This window comes from Vombatus ursinus, unplaced genomic scaffold (genome assembly GCF_900497805.2).
Source record: "Vombatus ursinus unplaced genomic scaffold, bare-nosed wombat genome assembly UNPS02014809.1, whole genome shotgun sequence".
Lineage (NCBI taxonomy): Eukaryota > Metazoa > Chordata > Mammalia > Diprotodontia > Vombatidae > Vombatus > Vombatus ursinus.
In genome coordinates, this window is record NW_020954587.1 from 18,990,136 (window position 1) to 19,009,032 (window position 18,897).

At 36.2% G+C, this 18,897-nt stretch overlaps 1 protein-coding gene across 1 annotated transcript in view; it reads left to right on the forward strand.

Moving 5' to 3' along the window:
* The first annotated feature begins 659 nt into the window (after positions 1-659).
* KCNJ6 (potassium voltage-gated channel subfamily J member 6) overlaps positions 660-18,897 on the forward strand; it is an 88,960-nt gene continuing 70,722 nt past the window's right edge. The window contains exons 1-2 of the mRNA XM_027875638.1: positions 660-678; positions 6,184-7,104. Coding sequence (XP_027731439.1) covers positions 663-678; positions 6,184-7,104 — 937 coding nt within the window. The 5' untranslated portion in view covers positions 660-662. The remainder of the gene's footprint in view (positions 679-6,183; positions 7,105-18,897) is intronic.

The following is an 18,897-nucleotide window of genomic DNA, read 5'->3' on the forward strand; positions in this document are numbered from 1 at the left end:
ATAAGAATGTAGGGAGAATGACATCTGCTGGCACTAAATTGTGAAGCTATAGTCCTAAAGGTGATTTGATATTGTTTAACAAATAAAAATAAGATTAGTAGAATAAGCCACATAAGAATGAATAAGAAACAACTAAACTCAATAACTCAGTATCAGTAAACATAGGAGCTTAAATTACTTGAGAAAGAACTGCTAGAGAGAACTGGCCAATTAAACTAGAAAGCAATTTGCAGAAATTTGGGTTATATCAAAATTTTATACTATATGCTATGGTATGCACAAATTGAATAAATCTGAATATTCAAGGACACATCATAAAAAATTAAAAGAGAATATTATCAAGATACCCTTTTACAGATATGGTTAAGGGGAGAACTCTTCACCAAACAAGTGATTAATGCAATCACAAAAGATATGGTAATTTTGTTTATATTAAATTTATAAGCTTTACACAAACAAAATCAATATTTTGTTTAGGAAATAATATTTGCATGAATATCTCTTAAATGGGTCTATGGACGAGTGGTGAGAACCAATTACAAAAAGGATAACTTCAAACTGTTAATAATGATGTGAAACATAACTTCAAATCACTAATAATAAGAGAAATACAAATCAAAATAACACTGAGGTTTCATGTCACATTCAGTAAATTGGCAAAGATGACAAAAGCTGAAAGCAGTCAATGTTGGGAGGACTGTAAAAAGATAGACACACTAATACATTCTTGGTGATGTTATGAATTGATCTAATAATTCCAAAAAATAATTTGGAATGATGCTTTAAAAAGTGACTTAAAATTTTTCATGTACAACAAGGAGGTCAAAGACAAAAAGTAAGGTTCCTTATACACCAGAATATTCATAGCAACATTTTTTGTGGTAGTAAGGAATTGAAAACAAAGTAGATGCCCATCAAATGGAAGAAGGCTAATCTAATCATGATATATGAATATAATTACTACACAATATTACTACATATGAAAAAGAATCAATATGAAGAAATATATTTGGAAATTAAAATAATAAAGTAAAATAGATATACAAAAAATATAATATATAATATAAATATGTATATAAATAATATATAAATAAAATATATCTACAAAAGGTTTTTCTTTAATTTAAAAAGAGGGGGAAACTGTTGGCATAGATCAAGGACTGATCTGTAGACCACTTCCCTAGATACCTCCACCTTTGGTAACTGGATTTCAGAATGGAGAGGCTTCATCTTGAAAAGACGAACTCAATTACAAAAAAAAAAAAACAAGCACTTGTGAAATTCATCCTATATAATGGGAATTAGACAGGTACTAGGGATACAAATGCAAAATTAAATGGTCCGTGTTGCAAAAAGCTTACTTTGTGTTAGGCAGAAAATGATACAAATTGTATGAACAAAATACGGGAATAATGACTGGGCCTATAATTTTTTTTGTTTTTGTTTTTTGGATTTTGGGGAGGTTTTTTGTATTAGAAGCTATAAGATCAGGAAATTTCCTCTACCAATGCAAGTTGGCACTTATTTTTGAAATTAATATTCTTAGAGAGCTACGTCTAAGAGAAGTAGTTACTTGAGTTACTGAACAGTTGTTACTTGTCCAGGGTCATACAACCAAGTGTCAGAATCTGAACTTAAACTCAGGCCTCTCCTGCGTGAAGACAATCTTTCCATCATACTACATAGAAAACAAATAGAAGATAATTGGGGATAGGGAGGTAATAGCTGCTAGGTGTATCAGCAAAGGCTTCATATCAAAGGTGGCATTTGAACTGAGTTTTAAAGGAAACGAGACTCAAAAAGGCAAAAATGAAAATGGAGTATGTTCTAGGCATGGGGTACATCCATATTGCCAAGGCAACAGCAAAGATAGGGTGTTGTGGATGAATAACAGTATGAAGGCCAATTTGGCTGAACTATAGAGCATGTGAAGAACCAAGGGTCAGAAGACCTGAAATCAAGTCTTACATCTGATAATTCCTAGTTACATGAAATTATCAAATCATTTCAATTCTCAGGGTCTGTTTCCTCAGCTGTAAAATGAAGGAGTAGACTAGGTGATCTCCTAGTTTCCATCTAGCTCTAACACCCTATGACACTAAATTATTTCAGATTTGAAATTCTTCACTATCTCTTGCCAGTCATTAGCTGAATTGTCCCAATTGTGCCAACACTTGCTCCTACCAGGAACCCCCTCTACCTTATACCCAAGAGCATTTTTTGCCATTCATTAGCCTTCCTAACCGACTTTCCTGCTTTAGGAAAGCTGTCTGGTAGCTTATAGATACATGCAAAACCAAAAGAAAAGAAAAGCAGTTTCAGCAGCAGGTGCTGTGTTTCTAAAGATTTCAAGATTGCTTCTTCAGCATCTCATAGAGATGACCCTGGGTTCTCAAAGGCTACCCTAGTTTAGTGTAAAGTCTGTCAGGTCCTACAATTTAGAAGGACCTTGAGCGTAGGACTCTCAATGCATATCTATGATCCAGGAATCATCCTAAAACTGGAGAACCTCATCAGAAAGATGATGTGGTGGGAAAATGCTGTGTTTATAATCAAATAACCTGAGTGCAATCTCGGCTCTGTTGCTTACTATCAATGCGGTTTTGAGCAAATCATTTACTCTCTCTGAGCCTTAGTCTGCTCAAGTGCAAAATGAATGGCATTGAGCTAGATGACCTCTAAGCTCCCTCTATTTCTGAAATTATGATATTATAAACAAAACTCTGGCCACCTTTGTTTTTAATTATTATACAAAAATAATCTAAAAAAGTATGGAGGGATTGTGATAAGTACATGTTGAGGACATGCCAACATCATAGATCAAGTATTGAAGTTATCTTTAAAGTATGAAAAATCACCAGAATCTGATAGTAATGGATTTGCATCTTACCCACCAACTGTCCTTTTCTTGTTGTCTTAATCCATCAATTAATTTTCTAAGCAAACAATATTTATTGCATGCCCACAGTATTCAGAGAAGTAAGGTAGAAAGATACAAAGTCATAAGGACACATGGTCCTTGTCCTCAAGGAGTTTATCATTTAACAGTGTTTCCCTGTATTTATATTCTTATTCAGACATGCAAATTCAAGTCCCTGGTAAACATAAGTAATGGATACACAGGTATATATATGAACCCACAGAATAAGAAATGATAGGTGGCTTCAATTCATAAGTAAATACCTTCCATTATCTTTTATTTCTCTTCAAGGGGCCCAATTACTGGTCCCAAGAGTTGACATCTAGAGCCATATCTAGTTATGGTACAGGCACCAGTCAAAAACATTTATTAAGCATTACAATGTGCTAGGCATGTTGCTAAGCATTGTGAATGTAAATACAAATAGAAAGAAAAACCATCCATGCCCTCGAGAAGCTTACGTTCTAATGGAGGAAGACAACACATAGGAGGAAGCTGAAAGAAGGAAGCATGATAAAAGTCCTCAGTGCAGCCTGAAGAGCAATGGGACGAGGCTGGCCTGGGAGCCCTCCTCAAATGAAGGTTCTGGGAGGAGCCTTCTAATCAAAGGGAGAGGCCGAAGAGGGGAAGAGTACTTCCAATGTGTGAATTACATGCAGTGAGGCTTCAGGATGAAACTATGGGGTATGAAGACGGAGTCCATAATATAGAGCATAACCTAGGTCTTTAGTTAAGGGTCACTAAATAGCAGGTAGAGGTGGTCCAGCTTCCCAACCTTGCAGGGCTAGGTTGAAACAATGGAATAAAGTTTTCTCTCAATTCCCACAATTGAACAAAGTTTTCTCAAGAGACAGAAATTGGACTAGACCCATAATAATAGAAAGGGTATTGAGCTAGATCCAGAACTGAGTTACAAGATGGAGTCAGTGTAGTTCCCTCAATTTCCACCACTTCTTGCTACTCCAGTCCCCTAAATTCCCTCAATTTCCCACTTCTGATTCATCAGGGAGTGTTCTCAGACTGCAAATAGCTCATGCCATTTTCTACTATTGACTCCATGACAATTCAGACAACCATCCCTATAATCAAAACTCAGAACAATAGTAAATTATAGTCCCAAAAGTTTTTATCTCACATGGCAAAATCTCACTAATCACTATTTAGGGTTTGAATATTATTAATCCCATGCTTGCCTAACAGTTAAATTTTCTTTATCCTTTACCTATAAATTAAAACTAACCACATTCTGAGGTTACAAATATACTTGATAATTGACTCATATTAATATATTGAAGTTATATCTTTAAACCATCCTATATATTTTCCTAATTTTTATGTGATAGCCAAAGTTATTCAAATGAAAACTCACTCTCTATTATTGTAAACTTATGATGATGATGATGTTTTAAAATAAAATATACCCCATTAAATATTTAACAGTTTTCAAATATCTTTTTATCACATTCTTTTAAAAGTTCAATTCATAATCTAACAGCATCCAGATAAAAAAAAATAAGTTATTTGTCTAACAACATTTCTGATACAATGATGTCTCAAATTTCACAGTATAAGAAAATTTAGAAATACAATAATATTGTAAAATAATACAATAATAATAATATACATAATAGCATATATTTAAAACCTGAAACAAAACTTATTACCAGTCAGATGACATCAATTCAGCAGAATGCATTTCCAAATTATCCTACATAGAAATTTAATCTTATTATCTTTGGTATTTTATAGTAACCACATCTAAAACCCAGTATACAATTACAGTCAATTAAAGAAATAATAACAATAATCAACATTTAAATAGTGCTTACCATATACAAGTCACTGTGCTAAGCACTTCACAATCATTATGCCATTTTGACCCTCACAACAACCCTGGTACCCATTATTATTTTTCTCTTTACAGATCAGGAAACTCAGGTAAACAGAGATAAGATAACTTGCTTAAGATCACACAGCTAATTAATTTTCTGAGACTAGAATGTAACTCAGGTTTCCTTGCATTTTTCCAACAAAAGTTCTTGTTGTTCAAAACCTTTATTTGGGGATGTGATCTGAGATGAGAGGGGTTAACAGGGTCAGAGGGGGAGAGTCTCTGAGCTGGGGTTGATAGGGCTCAGGGGGTCCCTAATTTAAACAATCTTTTATCTTTTAATGGTCAAGAAAGGACTAACAAGAGGCAATTATAAATGCAAACCACATACCTATATATTTTTTTTTCTTCACTCTAGGATCACTTTCAAAATAGCTACCTTCCTTCATTACATTAAAATAATAACTCTACCAGTTGGGGTAGGGGGAATAATCTAAGTGCTATTTACCCTAAAACTTTTACAGAATTTAATTCTTATACCTAAAACTCACTAAAATATTTCAGAAGGGGATGAGTTACTGGAATCAACTCAAAGTCCCAGCAGTTCTCCCCTACAATCTTAATAAATTTAATCTCCAGACTCCCTAATAATTAATCTCCAATTCTCCTTAATCTACTGAGATGTTTTAGCAGTCGTTTTAACCTCATCTTCCACTGCAAGCCTAAAGGGAGAGTTAGTCTTGTTTACTGGGATAATTACTTCAAGTATGAAATTTCATTCATCTTCCTAGACTACTAAACTTTTTGGCTGCAGCTTTTTAGAAGTTTTTCTGATGGGCTGCACTTTCTTCTTACAAATCATTCAAGGTAACAGAAGCGGAGCAAGAAGGACAGGACACAAAGAAGAAACCCCTTTAGGGTGAGGTGGGCCAAAACCATCACTTAAAGCTGCCCAGCAAAACCAAAAGTTCATCTGACCAGAATAAGATTTTTAAATGTCTAGCCTTATTTTTTTTTCAGTTTGCAATAATGAAAAGGGTCAAATTACCACTTGAATCCATTGCAGATTTATGTCAGATGCCACAGAAATCACTAGGATACTGTTTAGTCATTCCAATTATCAGAAGCATCCCCTGGTCCCATGCTACCAAAAGTCTATTCAAAGGGGAATCCACCAATATCTTGCTACTACTGCAACCCATCTTCCTTCACCACCCCGGGGGAAAACTTAAAAACTAAAACCACCCCAATTCCTGGGGCAAATTTAATCTAAAGCTAAACCACCTCAATCCCTGTGGCAAACTTAATCTAAGAATACTACATTTTATTAGATTAGTAACTATGTAAATAGCATTTGAGGTCACTGCAAAATTAATTCAATATCCAAAAACAACCAACCAGCAGTTTTTCTTTTCTTCTCTCCAAATCCCAGCTAATGTCCTAGAGGGAGACTCAATGGAACAGGATGTAGAAAGCCCAGTAACCATTCACCAGCCAAAATTGCCTAAGCAAGCCAGAGATGATCTACCAAAACACATCAGCAGAGACCGAGCTAAGAGAAAAATCCAGAGGTACGTGAGGAAAGATGGAAAGTGCAATGTTCACCACGGCAATGTGAGGGAGACCTACCGTTACCTGACTGATATCTTCACAACCTTAGTTGATCTGAAATGGAGGTTCAACCTGTTGATCTTTGTTATGGTTTACACAGTGACATGGCTCTTCTTCGGCATGATCTGGTGGCTTATAGCTTATATCCGAGGAGATATGGACCATATAGAGGACCCCACATGGACTCCATGTGTCACTAACCTCAATGGGTTTGTCTCAGCTTTTTTATTCTCAATAGAGACAGAAACTACCATTGGTTATGGCTACCGAGTCATCACAGACAAGTGTCCTGAAGGAATTATCCTCCTTTTAGTCCAGTCTGTGTTGGGGTCTATAGTCAATGCATTCATGGTAGGCTGCATGTTTGTAAAAATATCGCAGCCTAAGAAGAGGGCAGAGACCCTGGTATTTTCTACTCATGCGGTTATCTCCATGCGGGATGGGAAGCTATGCCTGATGTTCCGGGTGGGGGACCTTAGGAATTCCCACATCGTTGAGGCCTCAATTAGAGCCAAGTTGATCAAATCTAAACAGACCACAGAAGGAGAGTTCATACCACTGAACCAGACAGATATCAATGTGGGGTATTACACAGGGGATGATCGTCTGTTTCTCGTGTCACCGTTGATCATTAGCCATGAAATTAATCAACAGAGTCCTTTTTGGGAGATCTCCAAAGCCCAGCTGCCCAAAGAGGAACTAGAAATTGTTGTGATCCTAGAAGGAATGGTGGAGGCAACAGGTAAGAAGGTTCTTTACATTCTTGAACTTTTGAGGTATCTGTGTTCATTCTTTAAGATGGGCAGACATGATTAGTTCCTAAGAAAACTCAAGATTTAAGTGCAAACTGGGCATAGAAATCTGAACTTGAACACTAATAATTTTTTTAGTCTTTATAATACTTTTCTTAAAGAAACAATCCTAGGACCTAACATCTACCTACCAGAGGACAAAAGCAAACATTGCTTTAAAATAAATAGTACTAATGTATCTTGAAGTTGAAATTATTTCATCATCTCCCCCTACAAAAAGTAAATCTGTCATCTTGAAAATATCAAAAAATTCTGCTCTCAGATATTTCCTAGAAACTGTTGCTAGTTGATTTATTATTGACCTATGAAGAAGTTAAATCTTTTAAAGGAAACCAGATAAATTGCTTCGGCAAATTCAATCTTAAATTTTCTTTGAAAGATATTTACAATCCCCTTAGTGTGCCATAGCTGTCTCAAATTACTCAAAGAGAATGGAAGAATAGCTGTAGCCTACTGTCTCCCTCCCAAACCTAACCACTGAACTCTCAAGAAACATCATTGAACAGGAATGCATATATGAAACTGAATATTGGCTAATGTCCTCAGTAAGAAAGAAAAATTATAAAATTAAATAGTGATAATATTGTTTCGATTTTAAGTAGGCTTTCATTAAAGCTATAAATGCATAAGTAAGCAAAATGTATTTGAATTTTTTAAGTATGAATTCTACTCTTATAGTATAACATATAAGTATAACATATATAAGTATAGAATAACATACTCTCTAATAGGGTTCAGTCTTGAATCCTGTTTATACTTCTATTAATATTAATTATCTGTTTTAAGAAAGCTTTCATTAAATCTGCAAGTAAAGCAAAAATGTATTTGAATTATGGAATTATGAATTGTACACATTTTATACTTTCCAATAGGGTTCAGTCAATATTCATCCATATTGGCACTCATAATAAAGGCATACAATCTTTACTGAACCAACATGATTGTCCTTCACATTAGGAATATAATGTCTCCATTGGAACTCAATGGATCAACTCACTCCAGCATTGGCAGATTAGATCCCCAGAGGATTGACTGCCACTTTCTACTTTCAGGGTTCGAGGGGGTAAGCATGCAGGTGGTTTTCATTTTAAAAGTAGCTCGTGTGTCCTGGGAATTCACCAACCTAGAGGTCCAAAGATCCTCTCAGAGAGTAATTCCTCCCATCTTGGTGCCCCTGGAGTTAAAGAAATCAAGAGGCAAGAAGGTTTCATGAGGATAAACTGATTGGCAGTTACCAGGTAGATAACAAGAAGATAGCTCATGTGATTTTACAGCCTTGGGGTAAAATTACTGGAGGCTAAAGGAGTCTATCCCGTGAGGTTGCTCAATCACTTTCTTTACTTAGGAGGTTAAATAATAAGGATAGGTAATTTTGGAGACAATGGCTTAACCTTTGGGTGCTCAAGAGTTGCCAAAGATCAGGTTTGTTCTAGTGAGAATGTTTTCTCTGCAGTTAATCCTGTCAGAATATGCTGGTGGGGCTGGAGGTCTCTAAGATAATGGAGGCCTCCTTCAAGATAGAATAAAGTACAAATCTAGGTTGTGCCTCTATTTCTTTGACTTCTAAGGTTACTTTTTTTTCAGGGGAGATGTTTCAAAAAAAAAAACCAAAACACCAACATCACACAGGTTTTATTCATTTCTTCCACAGTCCTCACAGAAATGTTTACCTTCAACAATTAGCCAATAAATTCAGTTCTTTAACAAAGGTGTTTATTCAAATGGCTTAGAAAGAACTGTACAGCAATTTCAAAACATTTCGCCCAACATTAGAAGTGCACTCTCCTACAAATGCATCTATTGTGACTAAAGGGGTTAAGAAATATCATGAATTTAAAATACAATGTTAGGGAGGCATGCCTGTAACACATGTGGCCAAGGCATCTGAAAAGTCTGGAACTACCATTCCTTTCCCTTCAAAGCACCCTGTATATGAAAGAGTTGCTCAACTAGGCTCTTCTCAGGGGGCAGAATTTCCATAGGAGCAACTCAGCTGGACTAAGTTGCAGAGTGCTTGAAGGAGGGGCAATCCGATGCTTGGCTGGATGGAGCAGGTTACTGTGCTGCTCTCTACCAGGCCCTGCTGCTGGTGTTCCTGGCTGGGTAGGACACACTGCCACTAGATAATGGCTGCTGTTTGGAACCAGAGAGGTCGCTGTGCTACTGGTCAGCTGTAGCCGAGCTAGACTGGGCAGGTTGTGAGTGTTAGCGTGCTTTTTTCAGCTGGGGTGCTAGCTCTCTTTCATCTAGAGCAAACACTCTAAGTAACTTTAATTTAGGACCTATCCCACTTTTGACTCTCTGATAGCCTCAACTTTGAGGTTATTTTTCACCTCCAGGCAGGAGACAGAAAGAGTCTTGCCTCCCCTACTGAACAAGAAGTCAGCTAACCCACAGTAAGCCATTACACCTTGCTCTTTTGGAAACCTATGGGTAAGTGACTAGAAACAATGTATGAATGTAGCCTATGCCCTGGAGGCAATTTCATTCTCTAACTGGCCTCTTCATACACATTAAAGACTCCCAACATTTTTTAGGGTGTCTGAAGATCTATCCTTCATCATAAGGCTTTCTCTTTTCTATTTCTAGGTCTTTCTGTTGTAGCCCATCATGTTTTGCTCTACTTTCTCTGGGGCATCCTCTCTTGAAGAAGTATAAACAGAATTCATTATTTTTTTGATTTCCTAATTGTTCTTCCCTGTTCCAAACATCAGGTTTAACTTTTAAAAAACCTCTCCCTTCTTGGTTGTAAGATTTCAAAGTTAGCATGCATCATACAAAAATAATGTCCATGGTTTTTTGAACAGAACATCACACTATCTTGGAACAAGATGACATCATGTGACTGGTTGTTGCATAGAACTGAAGAATATTAGGTAATAGATCTAGAGTCCTTAGACCTTAGGTGTTTTGGAGTCCAACAAAAAGATTGCCCAAGGTCACACAGGGAGCAAGTCACAGAATGCGCTCTAAACTCAAGTTTTATGAATTCAAGTTTAATGCTCTTTCCATTGCACCACAATTTTTCACAGGATGTTTGGAGAAAAGAGTTTTGTAAATCTTGAAGTAATATATAAGTATAATCCTTACTGTTACTGCTGTAGTTATTGTTATGTTCATACTGAGGTCCTTTTGGGGGATTTATTGGCACAGATACTGGAGTAGTTTGCTATTTCCTACTCCAGCTCAATTTACAGATAATGAAACTGAGGCAAACCAGGTAAATGACTTGTCTAGTGTCACACAGTAAGTGTCTTGAACTGCACCACCTAGCTGCCCCCAACTGAGGTTGGTTGGCAATCAACAAAGGTAGCACAAAAAGCTAGAATATTTATGGGTCAATATGGACAAGAATCACACACAATGATAAAACATAAGGTATCATAACCTGCCTTGGAAATGGAGCATGCCCCCACTGATGAAATCAAAGGTTCGTCAAAGTAATGAAATAAGATAAAAAATTAAGTAGTCTTTAAATACTCAAGGATTGTACAGTATGTATAAACTACAATGTTGGACAATTACTTGGACTCAAAAGATCTAAAGAAGTCAACTAGTCTCTCTCTCTTGCCTTAGGCTAGAAATCACTTCAGAAAAAAAAACACCTTCAGAGGTAACTGATTTCACTGTACCCTCTTTACAATTCAATTTAATGAATCTTCTAAAGAAATACTAAATGCCCAGCATAGTGCTAGGCTTTGAACACTTATACAAAGAAATATAACTCAAAGGCACTGGCCATATGGAGATTATAGTATAGTGAAAGGCTTTTTAGTAGCTAGCATTTATACAGCATTTCAAGGCTTACAAAACTCTATAAAGATTAATTTTATTCTAACAACCCCAGGAGGTAGGTAATATTAATATCCCCATTTTGTAGAAGAGAAAACTGATGCAGTTCAAGGTTAACTTACTTGCCTAGGGTCACACAGCCACTAAATATCTAAGGTCAGATTTGAACTCATATCTTCCTGACTCCAAATCCAATTGCCTATACATTGCACTACCTGTTTATTTTATGCCTTATACAAATAGTTATAATATTAGGCAAGATGTTGAAGTTCAGTAAAAAAGGCGCAAGGTGTTATACAGGCTCAGAAGAGAGGAAAATCATTTCCAGGGAGTTAGGAGTTCTTAACTTTTTCTGTATCATGGACTGCTCTGGCATTATTGAACCCTTCCCAGAAATGCATAAAATAAAATACACAATATTATAAAGGAAACATATTGAAATAAAGATGTAATTCTTTCCACCGAATCTATGGGCCCTCTGAAATCTATCCATGGACTCCATTCCATAGACCCCAGGTTAAGAACCCCTGACGAAGGGGGGAACAGAGTGAAGGTGATATTTGATCTGGTCTTTGAAGGATAAACAAGCACCGGACAAGATAAATTTTGCATGAGGTAGGTGCTTAAATTTTTGGTGAATGAATTACTGAATGAAATTAAGTGATGTTCCAAGGAGAAAAGAGTAGAACAAAAGCACTGAAATAGCATTGAACTGTAAGAATTTTATATACAGTCTGGAGCAAGGAAATTTCAAGTAGAGACCAACATGCAACATCACATACCATCATGAAGGTCATAGTTCATCATCATCTTTATCATTTTTTAAATGCTCACTGTGTGCCAGTCTAAGCTAAGCTTGGAAACTGCTAAGTGATAAAGATATAAAGAAAGGCAAAAATAATCTCTGTCCTCAAGGAGCTTATATTCTAATGGGGAAAAAACATGCAAATAATCCTGTACTTACAAGATATATGCAGTGTAAATTGGAGTTACCTCCAATGAGTTCCTGTCTCAGAGGACAGCAATGGGATGTGTGGAGGAGGGAACAGACATCCAGAAAGGCCTCTTGAAGAATGGGATTTGAGTTGAGTTTTAAAGAAAATTGAGGAAGAGGAAAACCAAGAGAGACTAGTATCAAAAAAAGCTAGAGAGAGGAGAGACTATCCAGGAGAGTGATTGACTGTCAAATGTTGCTGAGAGATGAAGAAGGATAAGGATTAAAAAAAAGTCAACAATAGATGAGCAAGTAAGAGGCTGTTAGGTAATTTTGGAGAGAGCAGTTTCAATTGTATGATAAGGTCAGAAGCTAAACTACAGAGGGTTTAGAAAAGAATGAGAGAAAGTAGAGGCACCAATTATAGACAGCCTCCTAAAGCAAGTTAGCCACAAAAAAGAGGAGAGGGTAGAAGGTATGTAGCAGGGATGGTCAGAAAAAAATGAGGGTTTTTTTTTTAGGATGGGGGCAATATAAATGTGTTTGTTGGCAACAGGGAAGCAGCAAGTAGATAGAAAGAGATTGGAGATGATAGGCAATCTTCTTAAGAAGACTATAAGGGATGGGATAAAGGGTGCACGTAGAAGTTTGCCTCGTCCAGTAGGGCCACTTTTTCGAAAGAAATAGTAATGAAGGAGGAGACAGTGGGAGGAGACATCTGAATGATATGAGGGAGAGACAAGAGGGAACTCTCAGTGAAGAGTTACAATTTTTTCAGTGAAGTTATAAGCCAACATCCTCAGCTGAAAGGAGGGGAGGTGGACTTGAGGAGGAACAATGACAGCTGCAGCTGTTTTAGGAGTTGAAAATGGTAGATGTAAGAGAAGTCTTCAGGTTTAGGTCACCCAAAAGGAAGTCACTGAAACAGGAAAACACAGGAATCCTTAACATACTGGAGCACAGCTGAAGAAACTTCCTATTTAGCAGTACGATGACTTTAGTTCCCCCTAGTGGTAATTACTAAAGCTCAGACTTCTACAGATTAAAGTGGTCATATAAAGTGTCTTTTATGTCTTAGACACAACATACATTCTCCTTTTTAATTTTTTTTAATTCTGGACTTAAACTAAATGAGCATTCCTGTATACAAAAATCTCTATTAGGTATAGCTTCTTTTTCCTTTTAAATATGTAAGAAATTTAACATGTAACTTTCAAAACTATCCTTCTTTAAATGCTTCAAAGCTTTTCTTTTTATTTTTATATTTGTGTCAACCCTATTGCTATTCTCCCTGTCTTTCACAACCTCTCTCACCCCAAGGGGAAAAATTAGAAAAACAAAATCCTTTTAGCACACATAACTAAGCCAAACAAATTCCTATATTGACTGTGTCTGAAAATCTATGTCTCATTCCATCTTCATTCATTGTCTATCCACCTTCATTCCATCATCTCTGTCAGGAGGCACATAGCATGCCTCATTTATCATTCCTCTGGAATTATGTCTATTCATTGCATTGAACACAGTTTATAAGCCTTTTAAAAATTTAACTTTTTTCTCAATTATTTTCCCTCTTTAACTCCCTCCCCCCTTGGAAAAAAAAAGAAGAAAAATAACAAATTCCCACAGGAAACCTCTCCCAAAATGTATCTTATTCTACATATTGAATAAATCATTTCTTTATAAAGAGAAGGATAGAATGCTCCATCATTGATGTCCTCTGGAATTGTAGTCAATCACTGTACTGATTAGATTTCTTAGTCTTTCAAAATTGTTTTTCTTTACCATGTGTTTATTATTATTATATAACCTGTTCTCTTGGTTCTACTCACTTTACTCTGGGTTAGTTCATGCAAGTCTACCCAGATATCTCTGACCTTGTCCCTTCTTTTTCCTCTGGCTTTGTAAACTTCTTTTAGTGCAATTTCTACATATTCATATACCATAACTTAGTTCAATCATTTCATAATTGATGAGCATATCCTTAGTTTTCACTTTTTTTCATTTAACAAAAAAACTTCTATAAACACTCTTGTACATATGGGTACTTTACTTCTCTTTGACCTCACACTGTTTAGTAACTTTGGGATTATAGTTCCAAATTGCTTTCCAGAATGGTTAGACCAATTCAGAACTCTCTCCCAATCAATCCCCTTAACAACTGTAATCTTTTTTTTGTGATCCTTTTTTGTGATCTTTGCCGATCTGATGAGTCTGAGGGGAGAATCTTAAAATTGTTTGAAATTATATTTCTGTAATTATTGGAGATTTGTAGCATTTTTCAGAAGGCTGTTGATAGATTAGATTTCTTCCTTACCATCTGTTTATAACCTTTAAACATTTATGAAATTAGGAATGGGTGTGTTACTTGTATATTTGAATCAAATCTTTAGACATCAGAGATTTAAAAATTCTTTTTTTAGAAGCAGAAGAGAAAAGGATGGCAAATCTTGCTACTACTATCATATCTGAACTCATTTCTAAACACTAGAAAGTTCTGCCCCATGCACACACCCCACCCCACCACCTCTACCCACCCAGTTACCAATACTGGTCTGAGATCACTGATTGCATGAGTAGAGTCAAATATAGGGAATTAAATTGTTATGTAACAAGTATATCTTTTATAAATGGAGATTTTTCCTAGGGTGAAATATGTCTTTCTAATGACATGAGGGCTAATGTTCTTAGAGGTGCAGCATTCCAAAGAGATCAACAATTCAACATATTCTTCTGAGCCATAGAATAAAATATTTGATCAAATGTGATCAAGTGAAATAATATTTGTAAAGTAGTTAGCACAGTTCTTGGTACATAGTAGGTACTATATAAATTCCAATTTCCTTCCCTTCCATTCTTTTCCCCTTCTCAACTATATTCTCAAACCTTTTGTGTTAATTACTAGACATGGAAAACTTGGGCTCATTCAGTTCTAGAGAAAAGGTAATTGCTCAAAATTCACAGGTGGCAATGGGCTTTTTTTTTGGAGGAAAACAGGGTTAAGTGACTTGCCCAAGATCACACAGCTTATAAGTGTGTGAGGCCAGATTTGAACTCATGCCTCCTGACTCCAGGACCTGTGTTCTGTCCACTGTGCCACCTAGCTGCCCCTGGTAATGGCTTTAAATGTCACATTCTTCATTGGCAATTTCCCATTCCCATTGTATACGTTTTCAAATATACCAAGTGAAAAACTATCTTAGGCAAAACAATATTAATGGAGTAGTTAGTTCCATAAGAGTAAGACTGAGCTCAGATAACATCCCAGTGATACTGTGGTATTAGGTTATACTATCATGACAATATTATTACAAATTATTGTTCCTTGGGGCTACACTCTTCAAAATACACCATATATTCAGTAGTCTTCTATGCAGCTAAAGCAGAGGCTTTAGCAAGAAAAACAGATGTGTCATCAAAGAAAAGGTTGCATTTTAGACTCGGCCCTCAATGCGTTTCATGAAGCATTCAGAAGTGCTGTTAAGTACCATACCACTAGAAAACCATACATGGTCCAAACAGTTCGCCAAACTCATTCTGCCTTCCTTCACCTTTGTGCATTTACATCAGAAGTTCCCAAACTTATTTGGCCTACTTCCCCCTTTAAAAAAAAAAAAAAGAATTACTCAGCACCACTCTGTAAATCTACTTTCTTTAACACTTTAATTTTTTTAAATTCGCATTGTTTCAAAAAAAATACAAAAATTCTTTTTTAAATGATCCATCTAGGGAAGATGGCAGAGTAGGTCAGAAAATTTCAGACTCTCAAGATTTTCCTCCACAAAAGAGATAAAATAGTGCCTCTGGGTGAACATAGAGCCATGTAAACAATTAAGAGTAGGGGCAGAAAAGGCATCCTCCTAGGACAATTGGAAAAGATCTGAAGAAAAATCCTGGATAAGATTTCCTCTCTATGAAGAGTAAACACCTCCAGGCTAGGGTACACTTTAACAATAAGCAGCAAGCCCTGGGGTTAGCTGGTTTGGGAGGCTGGTTTGGGAGGCTGCCTTGGCCCCAGCCACAGGATCTTTTAACTCTGGAACAATAAGAGGAGTGAGTACCTGAGGAGCATTGAAGGAACCTCTGCTGACAGTGACACCAGACCCAGCTGCAGAGGGGGTGAGAAGGAACCAGCACACACCCAGTGAGTGCAGATGCAGTGGGGTAGGGATGCCTATGCTGTGGGAACTTACAGGAGGCTGGAGGTCGTGGTTTGAATTTGAGGTCAGAAGGGAGAATTGAAGAGGATTAGAGGCACCATCCCCCATATCCCAGGACTAGAGGTGATTATAAAAACTAAATTATTACCCAAAAAAAATGCACAGGCAAAGGAGAAAGAATCCAATGATAGAGAGCTACTCTGAGAATAGAGAAGACTGGGGTTGGTCTTCAGAGGAGGATGCTGAAGCAAAGAAACCCTCTTGTACCCCAAAGAATAATGGCAAACGGTTACCTGCCCAAAAAGAACTCATTGAAGAATTTTTAAAAAGACTTTAAAAATCAAATGAGAGATATTGAGGAAAAATTAAAAAGAAAAATAGGAATAATACAAGAAAAAACAAGAAGATTATGAAAAGAAAGTCAACCAAAGGACATCCAGAATCTTAAGGAAGAGAATGAATCCTTGAAAATCAGAATTGGCCAAGGGGAAGCCAGTGAAATTATAAGAGATGAAGAAATAAACAAAAACAACAACAAAATATAAAGAATGAAAAAAACAGAGCACCAGACTTGGATTCAGGAAGAACTGATTTCAAATCCAGCTTCAGACACATAAGACTTACTAGCCGTGTGAGTCACTTAACGCTATTGCCTAGCCAAAAAAAGGAGAAAAAAAGAATGAAACAAATAGAAGAGAGTATGAAGTGTGTCATAAGAAAAACAAAGGATCAAGAGAACAGATCAAGAAGAGAAAACCTAAGAATAATTGAACTACCTGAAAGTTCTGATTTAAAAAAGAATCTTGACACAATAATACAAGAAATAATTGAAGAATATTGTCCTGAAGCATTAGAACAAGAGAGGAAAGTAGAAATAGAAAAAATCCACTGATCACCAACTGAAATAGATCCTGTGAGGAAAACTCACAGGAATACTATAATCAAATTTTGAAACTCCCAGATCAAGGACAAAAAACAATTAACATATGGCAATACCATGATTAGAATCATACAAGACCTAGCAGTGGGGACACTAAAAGGTTGTAGGTCTTAGGAACACTGTATATCAAAGAACAAAAGAACTGGGCTTCCAGCTGAAAATATCATGCCCAGCAAAGCTAAGCATAATTCCGGTTGGAAAAAAAATAGACATTTGATCAATTAATAGACTTTCAGGTCTTTGTTAAAAAAAAAAAACAAAACCTGAATTCAATAGAAGATTTAACATACAAGAGCCAAGAGAAATATAAGGTACATGCCAATGACCAATTACAAGGGACCAAATAAGAATAGAATGTTTACCTTTTATGCATGAAAAATGTAAAACCTATGTCTAAGATTGTTACTAGTAATTAGGTAACATAAGGAAGATTAGGGTAGACCCATGTATGATATGACTTCAAAAAGTGAAACCATTCAAGTACAGCTAAAAGAGTAATTATCTTTTACAAATCAGATGCAAGAGGAAGAACTAATACAGAAGAATTAGATGGGTAAGTGGGGGCTGTTAGTTCTGGAAACCTACTCTCATTGGGAATGGGTTTAAGAGGGGAAAATACATATCCATTCAGAAGAGTATAAAAGTCTCCTAAATATAGAAAGAAATAAAACTCTAAGGGGATAAGGAGGGGGGGAGAGGATAAAGGAGGGATCTTTAGAGGGGAGGCTGTGGGAATAGGTTAAAAGGGGGATATAAAAGGGGGTTTAGATTTACAGGAATGGGAGGATAAGGGAGGGATTGAAGTAAGGGTAGGTTAAGTAATAAGAGGGTAAGGTAGCAGGTAGAAGTAAAGTAGAGGAGTTAGGAGAGATAGAAAAAAAGATATGCAGAAACATAGAAACAAAAATTAGGAGTAGAATCTCTTAGGGAAAGTGTATGTTTATATGTGTATGTATGTATGTATGTATGTGTATATATGTATCTGTATGTGTATACTAATACCTATATATAAATATATCCAATGCTCAATTGTAGCCTTGGGGTGGTGGGTAGGGAGAAGAGAGGGGGGAAAAAGAACAAAGTAAAAAGTGTATAGCAGAGAACAAAAGAAAACCTACAAGGAAGCAAAGAAAAGATGAACAGCTTTCAACATAATGCACAGTATTTAACATATAGGCCTTTTTAAAATGAAAAGTTAGTGCTATATATGTTGAATCTTCACCTATACTCTGCTGTGAACATGACATTTTTGTCATTTCTTATTTTATATTTAAGTTTATAATATTTCTTTTCCTTTTCTTGTTATGTATTTAAGTTTTAGCATTTGTCTAAAATTAAAAAAAAAGAATATGAAGAACTTAGAGAAATGCCTTATATGAGCTGATGGAGAGTGAAGTTAGCAGAATTAGAATGGTAATGTACACGATGGCATAACAATATAACTGGGGGAAAAAAGTGAAAGTGTTATATAATTTTAATGACAAAATTGGAACCTAGAGATGAGATGAGATGAAAAAATGTACTTCCTTCCCTTTTTTGCAAAGACTGTAGAATATTGAATATTTTGTCAGATTCCATTGACGTGGTGGATGTTTTTGCTGAACTGCTTTTATTTTTCTTTTTTAAAAAATTCTTTGTAATAAGGAATAGCTTGCTGGGGAGGAGAGAGTAATTATTATTTTTTTTTTTTTAGGCAGTTGGGGTTAACTGACTTGCCCAGGGTCACACAGCTAGTAAGTGTCAAGTATTTGGTCTGAGGCCAGATTTGAACTCAGGTCCTCCTGACTCTAGGGCTGGTGCTCTATCCACTGCACCATCTAGCTGCCCCCAAGAGTAATTATTTTTAAAAATGAAAGTGGTATAAAAATACAACAAATTCATTTTTGGGGAACAAAAA